At 44.8% G+C, this 23,284-nt stretch overlaps 1 protein-coding gene across 3 annotated transcripts in view; it reads right to left on the bottom strand.

Moving 5' to 3' along the window:
* BTBD9 (BTB (POZ) domain containing 9) overlaps nucleotides 1-23,284 on the bottom strand; it is a 192,492-nt gene that overhangs the window by 105,913 nt on the left and 63,295 nt on the right. For all 3 annotated transcript variants that reach the window (XM_075677978.1, XM_075677979.1, XM_075677980.1), the window contains exon 6: nucleotides 18,092-18,233. In XM_075677978.1, the coding sequence (XP_075534093.1) occupies nucleotides 18,092-18,233 (142 nt within the window). The remainder of the gene's footprint in view (nucleotides 1-18,091; nucleotides 18,234-23,284) is intronic.

The following is a 23,284-nucleotide window of genomic DNA, read 5'->3' as shown; positions in this document are numbered from 1 at the left end:
TATTATTTTGACAGCAAAAAACTTCCCTCGTTTTGCGAGTACTCACGAAATGTTCAGGAGGGCTGCTGCGTGGTGTTTTTATTGAGCGCCTTAAGCGAAATCCGTGAGGAGCGCGCCGCGTGATCCCTCATACTATGCAAGGGAGGTGCTTCCGACAGATGATGACTCCGTAAGTCCTCGCCCCCAATAAAGACTTTTGTCGCTGCTTGCATCCATGACCAATAAGATATAGTGCATTGAAATGAAAGATAATATGTGTGTGCCATCTAATTCAATGTAAAACTAAATTGTGTGCTTTTACATCATGAAATATAACACTTATATTATATGTGAAAGGAACCAGATCTCAACCTATTCACCACCAAATGAATGGAGCGACATGTTTCTGCGACTGGCAGCCACAGCACGTTACTTGCACTCACAACAAAAATACAGCATGTAACCCGCTGGAAGCAGAAATATATAAAATATACAGTTAAGACCTTGACATAACAAAGCTGGTAAAATTGGAATTTTGCTTCATTATGAAAATTTTGTTACATTGAAATTCAAACTTGCCCGCCGTGGTTGCTCAGTGGCTATGGTGTTGGGCTGCTGAGCACAAGGTCGCGGGATCGAATCCCGGCCACGGCGGCCGCATTTCGATGGGGGCGAAATGCGAAAACACCCGTGTACTTAGATTTAGGTGCACATTAAAGAACGCAAGGTGGTCGAAATTTCCCAAGTCCACCACTACAGTGTGACTCATAGTTAGAAAGTGGTTTTTGCACGTTAAACCCCATAATTTAATTTATTTTAAATTCTAACTTTTATGCAAATAAGTCTAGATGGAGTAAAGCACCCACACTGGGGCGACGCTCTATCAAGAAAAAGGCCAGCATTGGGGAGCGAATGCTTTGTATGCCTCTCGCTTCAACGAGTTTCCCAAACTTGAGATTATGCAACCTCCAGTGCTACATGTGCAGGAAGACAGTGCGCACATGATGCCACACTGTCTCGGCATGCCCAGTCTTTGCACACCCGGCAGATTACTGCTGAAACAGGGTGCACAAACTGCGTACGCGCTCAGCTACGCTGACAGCCATGCATAGCGCTAAAAAAGGAGATGCGCCTCAACCATTTATTGTGTCGGTATTTCTTCGCGGCGTGTATAAACACATTTTGTTATACTGAGATTCCAAATACGTGGTATTCTATTGACAAGAAGATATAAAAAGGTAAATACTTTGTTATATCAAGAATTTTGTTATACTGTAGTTCATTATACCAAAGTTCAACAGCATGTGACTTGGCACAAACTAGTGCCCATACGTACCAGTTACAATATATGAAGTAGTTATTTGTGGGAAATGTTGCAGATCAAGAACTGGTCTAAGAAACACACAAAGTGAGACTTCTCTATAGTCGCAATATTTGCAGTTTCCACAGCATTGGCTGCTATGTATGAAATAGACTAAAAGCGACAGAAAAGACCTGGTGCTCCTACTTATGGCTGCTTATCAACAGAATGCACAATGCACTTAACTCTGCACTTCAAGCATTGTCACACCATCTATGGCTTTGCGGCTTGTGTGCAGAAAGTAAATACTTTAATATTTAGCAATTTTCTGCGAGTTATTTTGTGTGCTTCATGCGAAGACCATAGATACAGACCAGTCCTTGGACATTAAACTCCAGCCATTTCCAAAATTTGAAAGAATGAAAACACCCTCGATCTCATGATCTGCCACTCGAATGCGTGTGGCTCCTTGGTATACAGTAAAAATCTCCTTAATTCGGATTACATTGGACCAAAAACAATGTCTGAATTAACCGAATTATCGAGGGTATTAAGAAAACAATAAACAAATGCTTACTGCATCAACATGTTTTTATTTACTGAATGAATGAGTCAATCCTGTTTACACTTTGCACAAAAGCTATGTGGAACCTGCAATTCTCGTAATCTCGTGACTGATTAGCGCTCGCAGCGGCGAAGGCCTCATGACTTGCGCCACAGCGCAACTGTGGCACGCGTATCTGAGACTGGCCTTTTACTACCGTGGGCAGATTCTGATGAATTTTTTCGCCTGTGAGCTGGTCACCGTCCATTGCTATGTAGCCAGTGCTCTTCATCCTCGAAAGTTGGTCAAAACGAAACGACTTATTTTGTTGTAGCGCAAAGCTGAACAAGGACAATAGAAAGGCGCCTCTGACACACACAGCGCTCTCGATGCGGGTGACTATGCCACAAGGATCCCGGAGTATGTGTATGATAGAGCCCGTTGAACGAGAAATGAAGTCGATGAGGATAGCTACAGGAGCTTGTTGGAACGGCACATCTTATTTTGTTGTAGCGCAAGCTGAACAAGGACTACAGAAAGGCACCTGTGCCTTTGCTGTGTTTTGCTGACTCACAAAACTTGCACAAACTGCAAGTAGCAAGGAATTCAACGTACGTGTGATGTCGCAGGATGCCCGAACGGTCCACACCACTTGACTAAAAGCATCTGCAGCGGCAAATCCACCGCTTTATTTTGGCTCGGTTTCACGTTTTGTACAAAAAGCTGTACCTCCGTCTGTCGTGTGCCATTTTACTTACAAATGGCAGCAAAGGGCTACGATGTCATATGCAACGTCACCACTCCCCGTTTGAGTGGTGGAAGATTTGAATTGCGATAAAGATATATGGACCTTTCAGGTGCAATTTTCTCATAAACTAAGTCTTTTCTTGGCAAGAAACAAGCCTTGAAAGGTTTCTGAAATTGTATTTAAGCTGTCCTTGTCAACTTAGTATTTGCCTTTGGAGTCTCTTCCAATAATGCACACGCCTGTTGGGACTAAAGGTTGAGTTCGAACTATCCGATTTTCCGAATAAACAAGGGTCAAATTAACAAGGTTTTAATGTACACGATTTGCTGTGTGCAGGCTTTGAAAACTGTCTAGGTTATAGTTCAGTACTGCTTACACTGAGGATATTTGTAACTGGCAACATTAGTTTTAAGTGGTCTACCCAGTAAATCGCTATGTATCGGGTAAATCATCAGTGTTCAGCTGGCTCAAACATGAAGGAGTCCTTCCGATGATGTTCAAGAGCACTTTGTTGGTTTGGCTTTTCACTGGCCACATGAGCACAGCTTTGTTATTCTGATGGTTCAGTAAGATCATTATACTTGCTGGTACAGTTGAACCCACTTATAACAATACTCAAGTGCCATAAAAATTCCATTATTATAACCGATAATTGTTATAACCAGGATGCATGAAAAGGGGGATGGCAGAGCTATTGTGAGAAAACTATAATGGCGGTGCCCCTCCCCACCACCTTCCTCCATTTGGTTGCTGATTGTGTTCACTCGTTTAACTGCTTCCTGGGTGCTCCGATCGCATGTAACAAGCCGCTGCTGTCGGCGTTAAAGAATGGCACTGCTATAACAACTGCAAAGAGGGGTCACGGGTGGCAAGCGATATGCGAGCACCGCCAAGGAAGGCATCGCCTTGGTGGCCTCAAAAGGGGCCTTAAAAAATTACGATAAGGCTGCCGTGACAGCCTGTCAGCTTGAGAAATCCAGAAGAAACGTTGAGGTGAGATCGCCACAAATATCTCGCCACGTACTTCTCACTGGCTTGCACGAGAAAACCCTATGTCCGTCAGCCTTGCATGCTTTACGTGAAGCTTGCCTACACCTTTCTCTGAGGCACCCAGGTGCTCCATTGTAGTGCAGTGGAAGGTTCCTTGCGAAAATGAAGCCTCGGAGGGACTAAATCGTCTGCCGGTCCTCCTGTGAGGACAACGCTGAGGCAACCTGCCCTACCGCGTCATCACTGCCGTCGTTGCCATCGCTATCTGATGCAAGCACGTTCACGACGATCGCCTCATCCGTTAGAAGCACTTAGTTTCCAAATCTGTAGCCATGTGCTTTCTTTTTACCGGCAACATCGTGCATCGCCGATGATCGGCGGGCGGATCAGCCATCTCCCGTTTCAGCAGAAAGTCAAACAAGGCTGAGAAACCACGTGGCCAGGAATGATTTCGACTCAAAAAAGACGAATGCGAGCGATTAAGCTGCTGGCAGAACTGTGCTGAATTAGGAGCCAGTGAGCAACATGCGAGCAAGCTGGGAGCAGCACAGTGGGCGCGGTCCATTCGTGTTTCAGAGGGTGGGGCAGCGTAGAGCTATGGGTGCAGCCCATTCATGTACGGAGGGGTGGAAGAGCGACGGGAGAGAGGCGCGTGGAGACGGCTGGAAAATGGGCGCACAGCGGCTGTTGGTGGTGGTGGTAAACTTGAGCAGTGGTCCATCGTGCAGCAGCTCGAATTTCTCGTTCTCTTTTTTTCTTTTCAAGGCTTTCACATTTCCCTACCTTCCGGCTCAGACATCCAGCTGCCAGACTTCATCCTTATAACCAATAATGCGGCATCAAGGCAATGTAGTAGTCGGGTTATTTCACCATGGAAAACTTACAAATGTTGACTGTGCAGCAGTTTCTCATTGTTATAACTGTTATATTGTTATAACCGTTATATTGTTAAAACCGGTATCGTTATAAGTGGGTTATACTGCATACTGCTACATGCTGCCTCATATTTGCATAACAATTTGATGATGCAAGCATCTAGCATGTTTCGTATTTGACACTTAGCTGCAACGTGATTAGACTGAAAATATTTCAAGAAAGCAAGATGTATCCTTTAGTTGATCTAGAACAAAGAAGTAAAATTTATAACGCAAGAAGACAAGGACAAGAAACAATGTATAGGACAAGCTCTATCCTGTCTCGCCTGTACTGTGTGCAGTGTTTCTTGTTTTCTAGTTGTACATAGTGCGAAGTTCTGCTGGCGTTCAGGATAAGTGTGTCATTCATTTTGTGCAGATGGTCAGTCAACGGCAGGACGTAATCATGTGCTGTTCATTCCTCTCAGCAGTGAGTGGACGAGACTCAATGTTGTTTTCTGGTTTCTAGCACAGTGAATGCCAAGAAAAGAAATACAGTGAAATCTTGATACTTAGCACGGCCCCCTGGAGCTCGTTATATCAACGAGCTTCAGGTGACCACGGTAAATTGCTCATTATTTTGAAAGATTGTTATCGTGAAAGCCCCAAAATTGACCATTCCGCCCATCAGTTCATAAACTGTCACCATACGAGCTATCCATAAAAACGTCGCCGTTGGCTCTCGGCACACGCTGTTGCTATTTTCCATAGATTTCGCTGCCACGGACAACCGAAGCACCGCATAATAAGAGTGAAGTATGCTAAACAGATGCTGATGCCGAGAAAACTAGCGACAAAAAGGTAGCTCCGCGTCACCTCAAAAGTGCCAATGTTTTCCTTGCTTTTTGTTTGTTTTTCACAATTCTTGCCAAGGACACCGCAACTGTCTTGCTCGAGATGGACACCTGAACTATGTCAAAGCACAAGCGTGCACAAGCAACACCGTTTGGAAAGTGCGACTGTGTGGCATCCCCGTGAGTACAGAGGTTACATTTCACTGTGTGCGTAGCTATATGGCCACAGAAAGAAGCATGAAAGAAAGAGGCACAAAGAAGAGTAAAAGATGGAAGACTACTTAAACTCGACCCCTGCATTTTAATCTGGATTGAAAGTTTTCTTGCTAACCGTTCTCAGTTTGTTTCAGCTAACGGCGTCTGAAGAATGCATAGTCCATTCAGGTGTACCGCAAGGCTCAGTCCGTGGTCCTCTTCTTTTCCTCATCTATATTAAAATTTACCATCCTGCGTTTCCTCATCCGTTCATTTGCTTGCAGATGATTGCGTAATTTTCCGAAAAATAACAAGGCCAAATGACGCCGCTCTTCTTCAAGCTGACATTAACGCAGTCTTTGAGTGGTGTAATACATGGCTTATGGAACTAAACATTAAACAATGCAAATTCATGCGAGTGCCTAGAATGATTACTAGTTTACCCATTTATCACTTAAATAATTCACTACTTAACAGCGTATCTTCATATAAGTACCTCGGAGTTCACATCAGTAGCAATCGAACATGGTATACTCACATCTCTCACGTTGTCTGCAACGCTAATCACATGCTCGGATATCTTCATCGTAACTTTGCAAAATCACCTTCATCTCTCAAACTAATGCTATGTAAAACACTCATTCGCCCTAAGTTAGAATATGCCACTTCGGTTTGGAATCCGCATTATAATAATTTGGTACATTCGCTTGAAATGGTGCAAAATAATTCGGTCCGTTTTATGCTCTCTAAGTACAATCGTATCGCGAGCATCACGGTAATGAAAGCTAACCTTAAACTACCTACGCTTGCTTCTCAGACGTGCGATGCTTCACTTAAGCCTTTTTCACAAACTGTATCATCATCCCTACCTGCGCCATTTACTAATACTTCGTCCCCATTACATTTCACACAGTCTGGAGCATGCTCGTAAAGGTGGCATTCCGTTGTGTAAAACAATCATTCTTACAGTCCTACATACCACGCACATCAAATGATTGGAATTGCCTTCCCTAATTGGTAATAACAATTTCAGTTCATGAAAAATTTGTGACTTCATTAACCAATGCTCTGTAGCATCTTGTTGTATTCTGCCTCTTTATAGCTATTATTGTATAATAAGAAAAACTGGACTGCTTCTTTGTATATATATAGTATTTTTTTTAACATGTATTTTGTCTCTTCATAACTACTATCGCATAACTAGAAACATTTTGCTGCTTCTTGTAGTTGAAATTTTGTTTTTCTGTATTTTGTACCACTTCCCTCTGTAATGTCTGTTGATCCTGAGGGTGTCATAAATAAATAAATAAATAAATAAATAAATAATCACTGATTAGCCAAATCCACCCCTGAAGACGCCGATTACACTTTGTCAGGCTTTGTGCACCGTGCACATGATTGTGTGTGCGCAGTATGGTCAGTGAGTGGGGTTGGTGCCAACGTGTAACAGCTGCGTGCGTGTGGTCATCGGACCATCTGCTTTGCCAGCCTGCCAAGATGCCACCTTTAGCCAAAAAAGCTGACATTTGTGACACTTAAAACATAAGGATGCAATTGCTGCCCGGCTTGAAAAGGGCAAGAAGATGGAGACCACTGACAAATTCGAAATTTCGTGCAGCTCTCTGTCTACAATTTTGGTTGATGAGGTGGACCTCGGAAATGTGCGCATGTTTTTTACTGCAAAGCTGTATCACTCTACCCCACAATGCATTTGTCAAGTCCGTTGGCAAAAATAAGGGCCAATCCCGGCGGTAGTGCAATACTGGGCTAAACCATGGTAGAGGGGAAGCAGGCTTCAAGCACTCAGCCCCTAATATTAATGATAATAATAAATATTTCCAGGTGTTTTTCATGTTTGTGCCTCAACAATAAAAAATGTGAGCGTGGGACGATCCCTACCCACCTGTGGCAAAGGTTCAGCAGGCTTTAAGCACACCGCTCCTAATAACAATAATAATGCTAGCTTATGCTAGAAGAGTTTGGTTTGAAGTGCCACACCAATCCAAGTCACTCAACTACTAAAGTACGGTCATGTATACATTTACCTTGGCCAAGATTCTGTCTAAGGTAGTAACCGAACCAATCACTTTATATCACAGTAATCACAAAGCTATCATCACTATCCTTACCAAATGAGGAAAATAAATAAGGAAAACTTCGTTAAACTGCACCCACTTAAACAGTAGTTTTGTTTTAAAAGTAGTAAAGTCAAATTTCTGACTCAGCAGCCATTGAACATAATGCATTTTGTATCCACATAAACTATACCAGCTTATTGCGTATGTGTCGGTTAACACGTAGTGTCCACTTTTCATCGCACAATCACGGCTGTGCGTCGTCTCCATCGGCCGGCCCATCAGAACAACAAGCCTCGGAGATTGGAAAAACGGCCTCCAAGTGCCCTGTGCATTTGCACATGAAGCCACATCAACATCAACATAATTTCGGCGTCATGCAAGCAAGAACTCGCATCATGCCGAAGCTCGGATAAAAAACACCGGGTGCTCAGCATAGAAGAAAAATTGGACATTGTTCGAGCTATCGAACGTGGCACGAAGAACTCGGCACTGGCACGCGACAGGGATCTACCGCTGACTATGTTGTGTGTCATTTGGAATGCGAAGAAGTTGCTTGGCTACGCTGCTGCAACCGCAAAAAGATGTCGGCTACGAGGTTCGACTTTTCACCATCGTAGCCTGTGTTGCTTAAGTATTACCTAACGACAGTGATGAGGACGACACAGAAAGCAACAGCACGGGCAATTCAGGCCTGACAGTGGCAGAAGCTGCACATTACGTCAGCCTCGTGAATACAATCGTCATGATGAGAACAGCACCCCGCAATGAAAAAGGCACCCCGCGACTTCTGCAGCACTATCGTGCCCGTGAACGAAGAATATGCAATGCCAAGGAAGCTGCCATGCAAGTGTTTCTCGAGAAAAGGGGGCTGGCTGAAAAGCTGGCTTGCAGCTTCAGTATTACCGGTGTCACACGAACACTTCTGATCGCGATCAAGCCCGATCCGGATAGGAATTCTCGACTGCACTTGCCTGCCTCGCGAATCTTGCACAAATGAGCCAATCGTTGCGCAAAGCGAATAAATACTGCATGTTTTTGCCCTTTTATCACACTCTCTCTGAGTTACGCTTTTGAAGTGGGCAATCTCAAGCACTACTACCGTTTAGTATGTACTTTTTCCGAGCTCTGGCTAACTACGGTTTGATGAGGTTTAACTGCACCCTTGCTTAACCCTGTGTGGTGTGCTAAACAGCTTCGCTGGACATCCACCCGCACAGAGTGGCACGGCTCCTCCTCCCCCCCCCCCCCACCAACCAAATTGCGCCTCCGTGCTGCAGCTGCTCGGCCAAGGCATCATTCACAGTGTCAAGTGCGCCTACAGAGAGAGAGCCTGATTCAGTGTCTGCTGCTGCACCTCCAGGTCAAGCGCCTCACTGACATGGACATCTTCACGGCACTTAAGATGGTGGCCACCACATGGGTTGCGATCTGTCCTACCACGATTGCAAATTGTTTTAAGCACGCTGGCCTCCTTGAAACTCAGCAGGCATCATACACCGTTCCAGCGGCACCAGAGGAAGATTTGCCCGAAGGCGCACTCGATAGCAGTGCTGCAGGTGAAGTGCCGCCATCGCTGACCAATGCCTGGGGTGAACTTTATACCATGGAAAACAATGCTCCAGATGGCCTCAGTGTCAACGAGTTAATCTGCGCGGATGAAGATGCCTTTGTGCATGAGGAGATGACCGACGACGCTACAATAAGTAATGTGTGCGAAGCCGAGGACCACCGAGGACCCAAACAATACGAGAAGAAGATGAACTGACGGGAAGTATTAGATGCCTTCGACATAATTCGTTTGTTTCTTCAGTGGGCACGACAACGACGTAGCAATGGGCCACTTTTTCGGAGTGTGAAGGGAAAGCTGCCAAGTTGGTGCAAGGTGAGGCTCAGCAAAGTAAGCATACCGACCATTGGCAATAAATTTTTGTTTTGCAAGCTATTTTCCTGTCTGTTCTGTCCGAGTCTCGCACCAACGAAATTCCAGGCAATTTCGTTATTGTGGGTCTGGACTGCATTTAATGACAGTAAACAATAAGAAAAGATGTACTAGGCGCTAGTGAAGGCTCATATGATGACGTTATTATAAGAAGGCATGATTTGTGCACAAATTATAAAGTTTTAAGCCAAACCATGTTCGAGAGAAGCTTTGCCCACCTGCATATTGACATTCTCAAGGTGGCACAGTGCCCAATAAAAAACTTGCATAGACACTGAGTGGCACCGCACTTCCCTACAGGTAATATGGCAAGAAATTCTACGATGCCTTCTACTCCACGTGAAAATATGGGTTCCTGCTATCTATGCGAGCACTAACCAGGGCAAAGCTGTGTCACGTGATCCAACTTATGACAAGGAAGTGCCAGCAGCACCAGTGCTTCCGGTCGTAGCACTTTTGCCCAATAGTCAATATGTTGTACCACTACTAAGGCAAGGGGTCGAAATAACTTGGAGAAAAATAATATATACTTAAAAGAAAGTGATATTTGCGCAATAAGCTATAGAAGAAGAAATTGTAAAAATAATGTTTAGATAAAACAAAATGGTGTGTCTACAATTTTTATGTGCCCCATTGGACACACCTTCTGTGGGCCCTGAGGGTACTGTAGTAAATAAAACTAGGAGAATGGATTCAGAGAGTAAACGAGGGCAGTTAAGATGGAATGTTAAGAGCAAGAAGTGCAGCTAGACAGGTCATGTAATGCACAGAGCAGATAACCAGTGGCCTAATTACAGTTAGGGTACCAGAATGTTCAAGTAAGACACCTACAGCCCGCAGAGGCCGAGGTAACAGCAAACGGACATAAGTGCTGGGTGTCGCATAATTAGGAGCACCTGCTAGAGACGGCTGTTTCCGCTTAACTGGTGGCTGACTTATGCTTGAATACCGCAAGGAGGTAGCATCTTTGCAGGGGGTTCCGTTTAATGCCATGTTTGTGAGCACTGCTTGCGTGCTTCATTCGCAACGAAGCCAAACTGTGTGGCAACCCCATTAAAGAAAGGATGATTGCAGTGCAACTGTGAACAGTGGCACCATCTGTAAACATTACAGTGCAGTGCTCTTATAACGATATCAAGAAGAACGAAAAGTCCGATCATTATAACTGATCCTTGATATATCAGGACTGCCAGAAAAAAAGAAAAAAAAGCTGCTGAACAAGCCTTTGTAGTTCCGGAACCAAATTTTCCACTTATGCTAAAGATAGATGTTGCAGAGAGCAGGCCCTGAAAGATAAGACGTTTATTCACACCTCTGAATAATGTGTCAAGCATTAGGTGCACTGAAATAGTAAGAAATCTGCACTTGCTTTTGCAGTAGTTTCATATTCACAACTGCATTGTGCATCGCATTTAGCTGCTACATGAACACTGGCGGCAATAGTTTCGCATGCATAAAAACAATGAGCGATTTGATCGATGACAGTGCACTTTGCATGGGCAATGGGGTCGGTGTCAAAGACAGACCACTGTCAATCTCGTCGTCACTGCTGCGGCTGTCATCTCTGTCGCACAATGCAGCCATATATTGCAGCAACGATCGCCCCGTCGGAAATCTCTTTGCAGAATGACGCACGACTATCTGCACTCGGAAACTTCTCCATTGAAGCTGTTTCATCATCAGTAGCAACTTGCTTCCAGAGCTCGGTAATGTCAGTGGCTTCCACGGTGTTCGTTTCACCCATGGCGGTTTTGCCGATGCGCACAAAGCCAGCTTTTTTCATTGATCGGCATGGCCACTGGTTCAGCCTTCACGATTGCGTGCTCCCAGTTTTTCGAATCGTCGATATCACTGATGGCGCGAGCTAGTACTTGGAGTCCTGCAAAATTTGCAGTTGCTTAAGCAACACAGCCTTGTGCTTTGTCAGTACCAACTTCTACTAATTGTGCTGTGTGCTGCTACCACTGCTTGAAGCTGCTTCCCCGCTCGCTGAGAGAGAGAGAGAGACTGTAGAAAGTGCAGGCACTGCTTCGCTTTTCTTTTTCTTTCTTTCTCTCTAGACACACGGAGCCCAACCGTGGGTGACGTGGACGCCAAGCAGCTGGCACCACCTTGTGGCGTGCTGCACCAACTTGCGATGCTCTCTGTGGCTTCCACAATCGGCGCACGGGTGGGATGTGCTGCGCGGTAATAATGGCAGAAACAAACTCATGTAAGCAATCTTTTTGCCCTGTCTCGGCATCGTTCGTTTAAACAGAACTAAGCAAGGAAAATGTCACGATTATTGTGCCTCGAAAATGCCATCCAGAAGGTGTTAGCTTTGGAAAATTTAGTAATTTCCGCTTGTTGTCAGTTCTTGCCAACCTTTGCCTTATTGTACCACATCACTTTCCCATAAACTCAGAGCCATTTGACCCTGCACCAGCCGTCATTCATCGCAACTGCTGTCAAGCAATAAGCTCAGCATTGGGGGTGGAACCTGCAAAAAGAGTGCACTCTCGCTGTTCGCAAACCCATGCCCCTTGCTACTGAGACGCCGGCTTTCCTGCACAGCTTAGACTCCAGTGGCAAAACATTACAGACAAAATTTTGCCAGAGACATGAAATTATTACAAAATTCTGCACAAAATCAGACACGCTTCCATAGATTAGATAGAAATAAATGCTAAGAACCATGTTTGCTCCCACACAGCCAGCAATACATTCAATTTGCTTCGAATATTCGTATCCAATCGAATTTATGGATCAGAATGAAAACTTATAATTGTCATAGCATTGGCGCCCACGTAACAGGGAAGCAGGTGGAATTTTCTAATAGGGTGGGAGATCAGCATCACTGACAAGCTATTAAATTTTTGTTTGGGTTCGGGGCTACGCTTAGCCCAAATACTGCACGCCGTAGTACCTACGACGACTTTTGTGAAGTTGTTGCTGGGAAACACATAACTGTGAGGCTTCAATGTCACAAATGCAATATGTTTCTAAAATCGCTAAGTAAAACTTTATTGAAATATTTTTGCTGTTTGTGAACCATACTTTCCTCAATGTTGCATCTATATTGGCTGCCAAGGCTTGCAGTCTGACAGTAGATGAGCAAATCTGCTAATCACAAGTTATCAATGTAACACCCCGTGTTATTTGGTGCAGAAAATAAAACAGAGTGTGTACCTGCTACATTCACGATCTCTGGGAACAAAAGCGAAAGGGGGGGGCTCCAGGGGACATGCGCGGTATCCAAGGCAGCTGTGCTTGTGCTTAAACATCAGCCCCCTTCTCCCCGGAAATTTTCGATATCCTTGCTTTTCTGACTACACCAGGATGGGGAGGTGGGGGGGGGGGGTGACAGAAGACTTATGGGCCTCGGGTGCCAGACGACCTAGCTGTGCCACTGCCCCACCCCCACAGCCATACTGATTATCATGCCGCCTCGAGCCAGCGCTCTCGCGCGCAGACCCGCTGGCAGCCATAGCCACACCACGGCAATGCGAGGGTTAGCTACTTCGACGTTCACTACCAAGCTTCTTGCTGTTCGGTTCCTTGTTTTTCATTCAAACAATTCGCCGCTGCTAGCAATGGCGCCGACGCAGCCTTTGTAATTTTCGCCAATGGCTTTGGAGCGCAGAAAGCACAGTGTGTTGCATAATGCTGGTTTTCGAAAGTCAACTTCGCCCCCATACAGCAGTCTTACGCGGTGAAGCATACCAAAGTTCAAAGGGGCAATTGTCATAGGACATATAGTAAAGCAATGAAGGGGGCTAGTTGGTGAATGTTCATGGTTATATTGCACTTAGTTTTACAGTGACAATATTAAGTGAAGGACCGGACGTGGACGTACGCAGCGCAGCTACCAACTGTTTAATAGTGTTAAAGAACGCGCTTATATACAAGGAGATATGGCGCGGGGAAGGGGGGGGATATAAAAAGATATGACAAGGTGACAACATGTGATCATATTTCGGGCAAGGCATACATCGTTCACTTGCACCTGTTCGCCCTGGCAAACTCAACCTCAGCTTCGATAAGCACGATGGACGGAGTGCTTACGCACATCTCTTTTTCTTTAGCTATCGCAAGCACCTCCCATATTTCTCGCTCCGTTTTTGTTTCTGATGTGCCAATGACTGTGATGCTTTCTAGTAGTGGAGAGCATTTGCATTGTTTGCAATGCGCAGCCAAGTTGCTAGGTGCCATCAGAAGCTGGCACGTCTATTTGTGCTCCCGTAACCTATCATTTAGACAACGTCCAGTTGACCCAATGTATAGTTTCCCGCAATCTAGTGGGATTTGGTAAACCACTGAAGTAGCACATTCCACATACTTTTTCACGTGGTTAGTCTGACAGACCGTAGCACTAGGATTGCCCTCTTTAGATCCTGAATTCACCCTCTTGCACATGCCTTTTAGTTTTTTTGGAGTGGAGAACAGTACTTGAACATCATGGCGTTGGGCTGTCTTTTTTATTCTATGTGACAAGCCATGGCAACACAGAGGCAACACCACGCATTTTTTTCAATTTTTCTTTTTCCTGTGTTTTTTGCCTTTACCTGTTGGTTCTGATTTCGGGCAACAAGATTTCACTGATTTGCACCACCATACTCTTCTGGTACCCACTGTTTCTTAAGCAGCTTCCTTGAATATCGATGCTCTCCCTCACAGCATGGCGGCATGATTTTTCAACTGCTTGACTGATCCAAGCCTTGGCGATGCCTCTTTTTATGATTTTAGAATGGCAAGAGTCATACCTCAGGATTTCTTTTTCTCCTCTAGTTTTGTAGCACCAGCAGATGTGGGAGCCTCTGAGCCTAATGTTTATGTCAAGGTACTGCAATCGACCTTCGGAAGGAGTCTCGTACGCGAATTCTAAACCTTTATGCGCTTTCTTGAACATGCTGATGACAGTTTCTATGCTAAATGGATCAATTTGGCATTCTTTCATGCACACCAAATAATCGTCAACATATCTGAAACAGGTAGTTATGTTAGTTTCTTCAAACAAGGCAGCAAGTTTTCTGTCTCCCACACTCAAAAATAAGTCAGAAAGCACGGGAGCTATACAAGAATTAAAAGCGGTACCGTCCTTCTGCTCATACACACTGTCTCCATATTCGATAAACGCACTATGTAGATACAGTTTTAGCAAGGTCACAAAACTAGAAATGCTGCACTTGCACACGTCCTGAAATTTGGTGTAGCCCAATGTGTCGATGGCTTCTTCTACAGCTTGTACCACCGCTGGCCTCGGGACACTGTAGAACAGGTCCTTCACGTCTATTGAAAAACAAGACATCGGCGGGCTACTCTTTAGTGTTGCAATAACTTCGTCAGAGTTGCGGATCAAGAATGGGTCGCCGAAGGGTAAGGAATTCAAACATGCCTGAAGGTAGTCCGCGATGCATCTTTGCCAGGTTCCGCGGTCTTCAACAATCGTCCTAAAAGGAATTCCCTGTTTGTGGGTTTTTACCGTGAAAAATGGTTTCAGAGTGAGTTCTTTGCTCTCTTTCACACGCTTTGCCAATCTTGTCAAGCCCATGCTTTCACATGTTCTGCCGGCTTCGGTTTTTAGTTTTGCAATTGCTTTGTATGTAATGTCGCTTTTTGCGAAATTCTTGCGGATTACTTTCTTGGGCGGGTTTTTTCATATTCAGGAACGTTCATCACGACAAACACGCCTGTTTTGTCTGAGAGGAGCAGTTTTAGATTTTCTTTCTTGAGGTACCTAGTCACTCTGCTTGTTCCTGCAGGCTTGGGTTTTTCTACTAGGCTCTTTTTCGACACTCCCGCCAAAACTTCTTGGATGCACGTCCCTTTTTCTGGCTCGGGGGTCTTTTCCACGACTGAGCGTACCATGGCCAGGAACTGTACTGTCGTTAGCAGAGGTTCAATTGCGTGTTTTGGTCCCTTATTTAGGGTCTATTGTACATAATCGGGGATCTTTCTACTGGATAGGTTGACAGCACCGCTTCCTTAAGGCTTACGCTTCTCTCTTCTAGGGAGGCTTTTGAATGAGCCTTTCCATAAGCTTTCGGCATGCAACTCTGCCAAGTTGTAGAAATACCTGATCATTGCTGTTGAAGCCGCTGAGTCCATTGTTTCCTCGCATATCGCCGCAATGTGGTCTCGGAAGAGACGTCGCCACGTTTCCGCTCGAAGAATCTTGCAGAGGCGTCTTGCCGTTCTTTCCGTAGGGGCGACGTTTCTGAGTAGACCAGCCAGCACAGGTGAAGACACACTGTTGTTCAAGGCGCACATGAGGGTGCGAGTTCTGTGCCTGGCCTTCGCAATGTTGTCGACGAAATATAAAGCGCGAGGAAGCAGAGGAAGGTTAGGGATGTAGAAGCCTGATGTACTCGAAATAACATTTAGTAAAGCAATGAAAGGGGCTAGTTGGTGAAGGTTCATGGTTATATTGCGCTTAGTTTTACAGTGACGATATTAGTGAAGGACGATTATGTGGACGTACTTGCGCTACGTACGTCCACGTCCTGTCCTTCACTTAATATCGTCACTGTAAAACTAAGCGCAATATAACCATGAATTGGACATATGTTCCTTTTATTATACACGCATGCACCCGCCTCCTCCTATTACAGTACAAGCACGGACACACACCTAATAACTGACTGTAATTTGTAAATGCGTGTGAATCAATCTTGTGCAACTTCCCACTCCTCTGTTGGCTCAGTGCACATGCACCGCGGCAGGCGAGTCCTCCATGCAATGGGCTTCCTTTAATTCGAACAAACTTTCGGGCCCCTTTGAGTTCAAATTATCGAGATTTGACTGTATGTTGATAATTATACGTGGACTGCACTGTATGGTGGCAGGCATATTTCAAAATAGCTGTGACAGATGGCATTACAGTGAAACCTCGTTAAACCGTAGTTGGCCGGAGCTCCAGAAAAGTCTGTACTAAACGATAGTACTGCTTAACCGAAATAGCATGATATCGCCCACTTACCTGTCAAAAACGCAACACGGAACTCAGAGAGAATGTGATGAAAGTGGAAAGAACATGCAGTATTTATTCAGTTCATCCAAGAAAAGTGTTATTTTCGTTTGATGTCGCGGTAGCCTAGCAGCAACGACAGTGGCCTCAACCTTACTGAAGCTGCGAGCCAGCTTTTCAGCCAGCTTTTCAGCCAGCCCCCTCTTCTCAGCAAACATTCGCATGACAGATTCCTCGTTGGCGTTGCATGTTCTCCGTGCACACGGGCGGTAGTGCTGCAGAAGTCGCGGGGCGCCTCTTTCATTGCGGGACGTAATGCGCAGATTCTGCCTCTGTTGGGCCTGAATCGCCCATGCTGTCGCTTTCGTGTCGTCTTCATTACTGTCGCTAGGAGACAATTCGGCAACAACAAATGCAACGATGGCGAAAATTCCAACCTTGTAGCCAACCTCTCTTCATGGTGGCAGCAGCGCTTCCGAGCAACTTCTTCGCCTTCCTAATGCTACACACCGTAGTCAACAGTAGATCCCTGTCACGTGCCAGCGCTGACTTTTTTGTACCACATTCGATAGCACGAGTGATGTCTAATTTTTCTTCTATGCTGCGCACCCGGCGTCTTTTTTATCCTGCTTCGGCATGACGCGAGTCCTTGCTTGCATGACACCACAACACTCTCTGGCACGGCACCGAAATGATGTTGATGTGGCTTCACGCGCAAACGCACAGGGCGCTTGGAGGTTGTTGTTCTGATCCCTGAGGCTTGTTGTTCTGCCGGGCCGCCCGACGGAGACGACACACCACCGTGATTGCGCGACGAAAAGTGGAAACACTACGTGTTAACCAATACGTACGCAATAAGCTGGTACGGTTTATGCAGATGCAAAACACATTATGTTCAATGGCCACTGAGCTGGGGATTTAACATTACTACTTTTAAAATGAAAGTATTGTTTAAGCGGGTTTGATTTAACGCGGTTTTACTGTACTGCAAACTCTCTTTACACACACAGAAAGCAGCACTCTCGAGAGTGTGTGCAGTGTGAAACTTAGGAAAAGTTACACGGGCCTAATTCTGCGCAAGAGCACAGTAGTGAGCACATCTCAATTAAACTTGCATTGTTGAAGTGACACAAGGTCAAATGCAAGTGGTGGCTGTAAGTCAAGACCAATGAAGCAGCCGACAAGAGAAAGCGTATGAACGCTTCATTGGCTCTGCTTCCCGTTCCTTTGCTGGCATTTCTTGCTGTTGTCTTATTCATTAGGCACCTACTGTGTTGCAACAAATTTCATGCTACACCTATACATTCGACAACTGATACTGCAATCCCACCATTTTGGTGACAGATCGCAGAGCTCTACCATTGCACCAATATTCTTGGTGTTTTTACTGATATTGCCACAGATGGCAAGTGCTCCGGCTTTATTGATAATGAAACAGGCGAGTAAGGCTTTCAGATGTATTAGTAAACTGAACCCACTGCAAAACGCTAGCTCTGCGTGAAATTTGAGCTCAATAGTGCCAGCGGGTGTACCTGGAAGCATGCCGTACCATAGCTGGTGCTCCTATTTATGCAACACTCAGTAGGTTGATGGTGATGACACGGCGGGAACACTAGTGAGTGAGGGAACTCAAAGCCACAGGCATGCGAGAGAGAGGCACTGACGCAAGCATCCTCGGTAAGGGCGGTCAGCGTCCCGTGTCTCGGTGCGCAGCTTTATCGCGTCCAGCAGAGTGTTGGGGCACACAAGCCCCGTGGGGCGCACCACATTCAGAAGCTCCTGCACCGTCAGCAGTGGCAGACGAACCTGCACCAGACAGAAGTGGTTTCAAGTGGGATCTACATGTGGACTAGTTTGCACTTGGCAGTGTGCAGTAGATGAGGCCGTCAATATTCCCAGAAAAATTAGTAGCATGCATTTAACCCTTTAATGTTTCTGCCTCAACTGTCAGCTGTCCAGTATTCACGACAGTGTTTTTAAGCACTGACATGCGGTGCCTTCTAGGAGCACTACAGTCAAGCTCAGTTGTAATGCGCTCGATAGTTCCACAAGTTGCCGTTGTGTCAGTAATTCATTACATATGAACTTGCCCTTCAACATGAGCAAAAATTAATGACACTGAAGATGGCATTGGCAGTTACAAATGGACACCATCCGGCACTTTCCCACATTTAGCTGCAAGTTCCTGTTAAAAACGTAATCTAAAGAATGAAATGTAGCAGCGTAGCTTTTTTAAAACGGTGCCCGGCCGGTCCAGAGCACCACTGTGGCAATTTCTTTTTCGAGAGCTTGCTATATGTTTTGCTAACAGTGGGACACAAGTGGATTCTGCACACTATAATGAAGCATTCCAGTTGGCTGGAAGCGGAAACTACTACACCGTGCTGGCATTTTACAAAGGTCTTGCCATTACAGCAGCAGCATCGGCTGCACACGTGCCGGAGCCGCAAAGTTAAATTTTTTTAAATTTCACTTAGGCTGAAACAGTGCCAAGTTCGAAAGAAAGGCAGAACACCATTGCGAGCCATTTTCGGCAACACTGTAAATGAAGCGTCGACGAACCTTAACGGACAGCTCTTCGCAACTTTTTACATCAGTTACGCGTCATGCTGCATTCACGCTGACTTAGGCCGTGCGAATATCGATAGCAACACTTAAGCGACCACTGTTTCAAACTGGCCCAAATCTTCTGTACAAAACGCAGTGCAGGCGGTGCCGCACGGAAAACTAGGCAAGAACGGGAGCACTGCCACCGCAGCTTTCGAGATTGCGTGCGGCGCCAGCAAGGTGCCACACGGAGAACTCCACGCTAGCATGCTGCCATTGTGGCCTCCAAGATCGCTATAATGATGAGGCAACTTAAACGTATAAACTTACACATTATGGCTATGAGAAAAAAGACATCAGGAGTTCCATTTAGTGAGAGAAATTGCAGAGAGCATTGCATTCTATTTAAGCAGCAGTTAGGTTTAAGTGATTTATGTTCATCGAGATTCCACTGTATATAACAATATGTCATGACCCCATGTCAGATACAATGACCACAACTTTGAACGTGACAGTGTTAAGGGCCCCATGTCGCAGAAAATTCGGTGTCGATGTCGGCATCAGCGTAGGCAGAGTTGTCTGTGAGCGAAAATTTCAGTTTATATATATGTACTATATGTATATGCCACACCTTGCTATATGACATGCAGTACAGCAAGACCTCGTCAATTCGGCCCCCGTTAATTCGGACACACCGTCTGGTCCCGTCAAACTTGCACGTAACCCTATGGCAGCAAACTCTCGTTAATTCGGACATATTAGGTAGTACTTCCGTTACTTCGGACAGTTCGTAAAGCTCAGAGGCACATCAGGCATATAAGATCGGGTGGCAACAGAGGGAGTCCAGATCAAACCACCTACAATGGCGGGTCTGAGTAGTATGCGCCGATCTCAAAGGCCACGCTTGCATGTGCTGGAAGTGCCAAAAGGCCGGAAATATGTCAAGGCCGCCATGTTTATTCATTACTATAATACAAACCTGTAAAAAAAAATGACGGCTATGACATACTTCTGACTGCAATCGCTTCTGGCAGTGGGCACTACCTATGCGTCCCTATGGTTGCACAGTAGTTATTGGTCTATGCTAGCTACCCTAGCTGTACACACCTTCTTTTACATAATTTCTCCATGTTTATTTTAGTGTGTTACCGTCCACCCATCCACCATTTTTCACACTGTCTTTTGCATCTGCGGTTGTGTGGTTGCGGAGTTGTGCAGCTTCTTTCGTTGTTGTTGTTGGCGTTTCTATCGTGCTTATCACTTTATTTTTTATTTTCATTTATTTCCAATACTGTGAGCCCTGCCGGGCTGTTACAGGGTTGGAATACAGAGCACAAAGTTCACGCAAAGAACGCAGTCAAGTTTTCTTCAAAACAGTCAACCCTGTTATTGCTCGGAAGCACACAAGAATTCAAGTTATTCCACTCAACAATTGTCTTGACAATGAAAGAGTGCTTAAAGACATCAACTGTTGGCACATAAGGCATTATAGCGTGATTGTGGTTAGTTCGTGGTGAAACCCTTCCAGGAGGCTTCAAATACAAACTGGAATTCAGGTTCAGCTTATTGTGATAGAGTTGATATAAAAACTTAAGGCGCGCAATTTTCCTGCGCACAGCCAACGTAGTGAGACCAGCCCTGGCGAGCATGGAGGTTACTGAGTGCGTTTTGTCGTAATCAGAAAAAATAAACCTAACCGCCATTCGCTGAATGCGCTCTAATTTATCTGTTATGTATTGTTGATGAGGGTCCCAAATTATGCAAGCATACTCTAAATTTGGTCTAACAATGGTAGTGTATGCCTTAAGTTTAATATCTGGTGCAGCATCTCTCAATTTACGCCGTAACAAATCAAGCTTGCGCTGGGCTGATCCACATATGTTTTCGACGTGTTCATTCCAGTTGAGGTTACTAGTGATAGTTATGCCAAGATATTTCAGCTTTGTGGAACGCTTAATGACATTATTATTTACAGCGTACGAAAACATCAACGGAGTTTTCTTATTCGTAACTGTCATGCAAACAGATTTATCAAAATTGATTTGCATATGCCATTTTTCACAGCAGTTATAAATTCGACATAAAGCATCATTTAGTCATTCTTGATCAGAAACACTTTTAGCGCAACAAAACAAGAGGCAGTCATCGGCAAACAACCGCACTTCAATCATAGGATGTACATCAGTTGCTATATCATTAATATACAGTAGGAACAAAATTGGACCCAAGACCGAGCCCTGAGGTACACCTGATGATACAGGAAGGAAAGAGGAGCACTCACCATCTATTTCAACAAACTGTTGTCTGTTGTGTAAGTAGGCCTGAATCCACTTAATAATTTTTGAATTTACATTATACCCATAAAGTTTTTCAATAAGCTTGCTATGGCTTACCCTATCAAATGCCTTTGATAAATCCAGAGCGATGACATCAACTTGTTCGCGACAATTAAGGGCTTCTGCAAAACTGTGTATTGTTTCAAATAACTGTGTGACAGTTGACAGACGCCTTCGAAAACCATGTTGTTTGTTGTAAAAAATGTTATTGTTTTCAATATATTCAACTAACTTTTTACTAATTATATGTTCTAAGATTTTGCAAGCCGTACAGGTTATGGAAATCGGACGGTAGTTCCTAATGTCTAGCCTGTCTCCAGCCTTATAAACAGGCACAATCCTCGCTAATAACCATTGACTTGGTAATGCACCCTTCATTAATGAAAGAGAAAAGATTTTAACAAAGAAGCATGCAGTCCATTCACAGTATCGCTTTAAATACTCATTCGGTATTTTGTCAGGATCAGGAGACTTTTTTACGTCCAACTTTAGCAACATACCGACTATACCTTCTTTAAAGATAAAAATGCTATCATTAGTATGGTCCTCGCATTCTAAATATATTGCAGCACTCTCATCTCTTCGGCTGAATACAGAACCAAAAAGAGTGTTGAATTCTTGGGCAATAATTTGCGGATTGTTGCACACGGTATCATTTACAACTATTCCATTGATTGAAGGCTTTGATCGGGCAACATATCGCCAAAATTTTTGAGGTGATGTTTTAAGGTAATTAGTCAGTGTTGTAGCAAGAAAAGACGTTTTAGATGCTCTTAATTTCTGACGAACTTGAGTGCTAAGGGCCGATATTCTCTCGGGATTTTTTGGTTTTCGTTGCCGCGCACGACGTAGCTGACGTTTTAAATGTATTAACTGACGAGAAACCCATGGATTGCTTTTATGTAAACGCTTAGCTCTTTTTGGGACAAAGAGAGATAACGAACAGGTCACCACTTCTGTAAAATACCTCAATAATTTATCTATATCATTTACATCACAAATGTGTATGCACGAGGATTACGAAACTTTTCTCTTTTGTGTGTGTGTGTCTGAGTATTAAATTTTGTTTGCGCTTTCTTTTCTTTCTTTTCTTTTCGTTGATACTTGGTATTTTGTTGGCATTGTGAGCGTCACTTCGCTGCTGTGCCGTGCGGGCTGCGCCCCCAGGTGCTCTTGTGCCCCACCGAAGCGGGCGAAGTGAGCGGCAAAGGATTTGTCAGAAAAGGTAGAAATATTGAAAGCCGTGAAGGCAGGGGTGCTGTGGCAAATCACAATGAATAAGTTCGACGCGGAGAGAAGCACGCTCAGTACGTGCATGAAGAATGAAGCTCAGATTCTGTAGCGTACGACAGTGACAAGTTCACTAACAAGAAATGGCTGAGAAACCTGAAGAAGCGTTGTTACGATGGATTGCTGATTTGCACGACGCACAGCCGCCTTTGAGTGGCCCCCTGAACTGTGCACAGGCAGAGAAGTAGGCACTGAAGCTCAGCATCAAAGCCTTCAAGGCATTGGAAGACTGGATCGACCTATTCAAGAAAAGATACGACCTGGTCTTTTAAAGCGTGTGTGGCAAGAAAGAGACTGTCAGTGAAGGTGTTGCCAAAGATTGGAAGGCCGGACTGCCTGCGCACCTAGCCAATTATGATGCCTGCGACATTTTTAATGCAGATGAGACAGCCCTCTTCCACACAGCCCTGCCAGATAAACCAATCACATTTATGGGGGGATGTGGCTTTTGCATCGCGAAAAATGGCCAAGAAATAGATTTTTTGAAAATCACATTTTCAGTTTTTAAAACTTTTTTTCTATCTCATTCCAAAATATCATCACTGTAAACCACGTAGAAGTGCTCTAAACAATTCGTTTTATCAGCCAAGGCGGCGAAAAATTTCACGGAAATCAAGAAAGAACAGCATTTTTCGAGCCACAATATCTCCGGAACGGCGCGACCGACCACCACTGTCTTGGTCT

Source organism: Dermacentor variabilis, unplaced genomic scaffold (assembly GCF_050947875.1).
Source record: "Dermacentor variabilis isolate Ectoservices unplaced genomic scaffold, ASM5094787v1 scaffold_14, whole genome shotgun sequence".
Classification (NCBI taxonomy): Eukaryota; Metazoa; Arthropoda; class Arachnida; order Ixodida; family Ixodidae; genus Dermacentor; species Dermacentor variabilis.
This window is presented reverse-complemented; position numbering and strand designations above follow the sequence as displayed.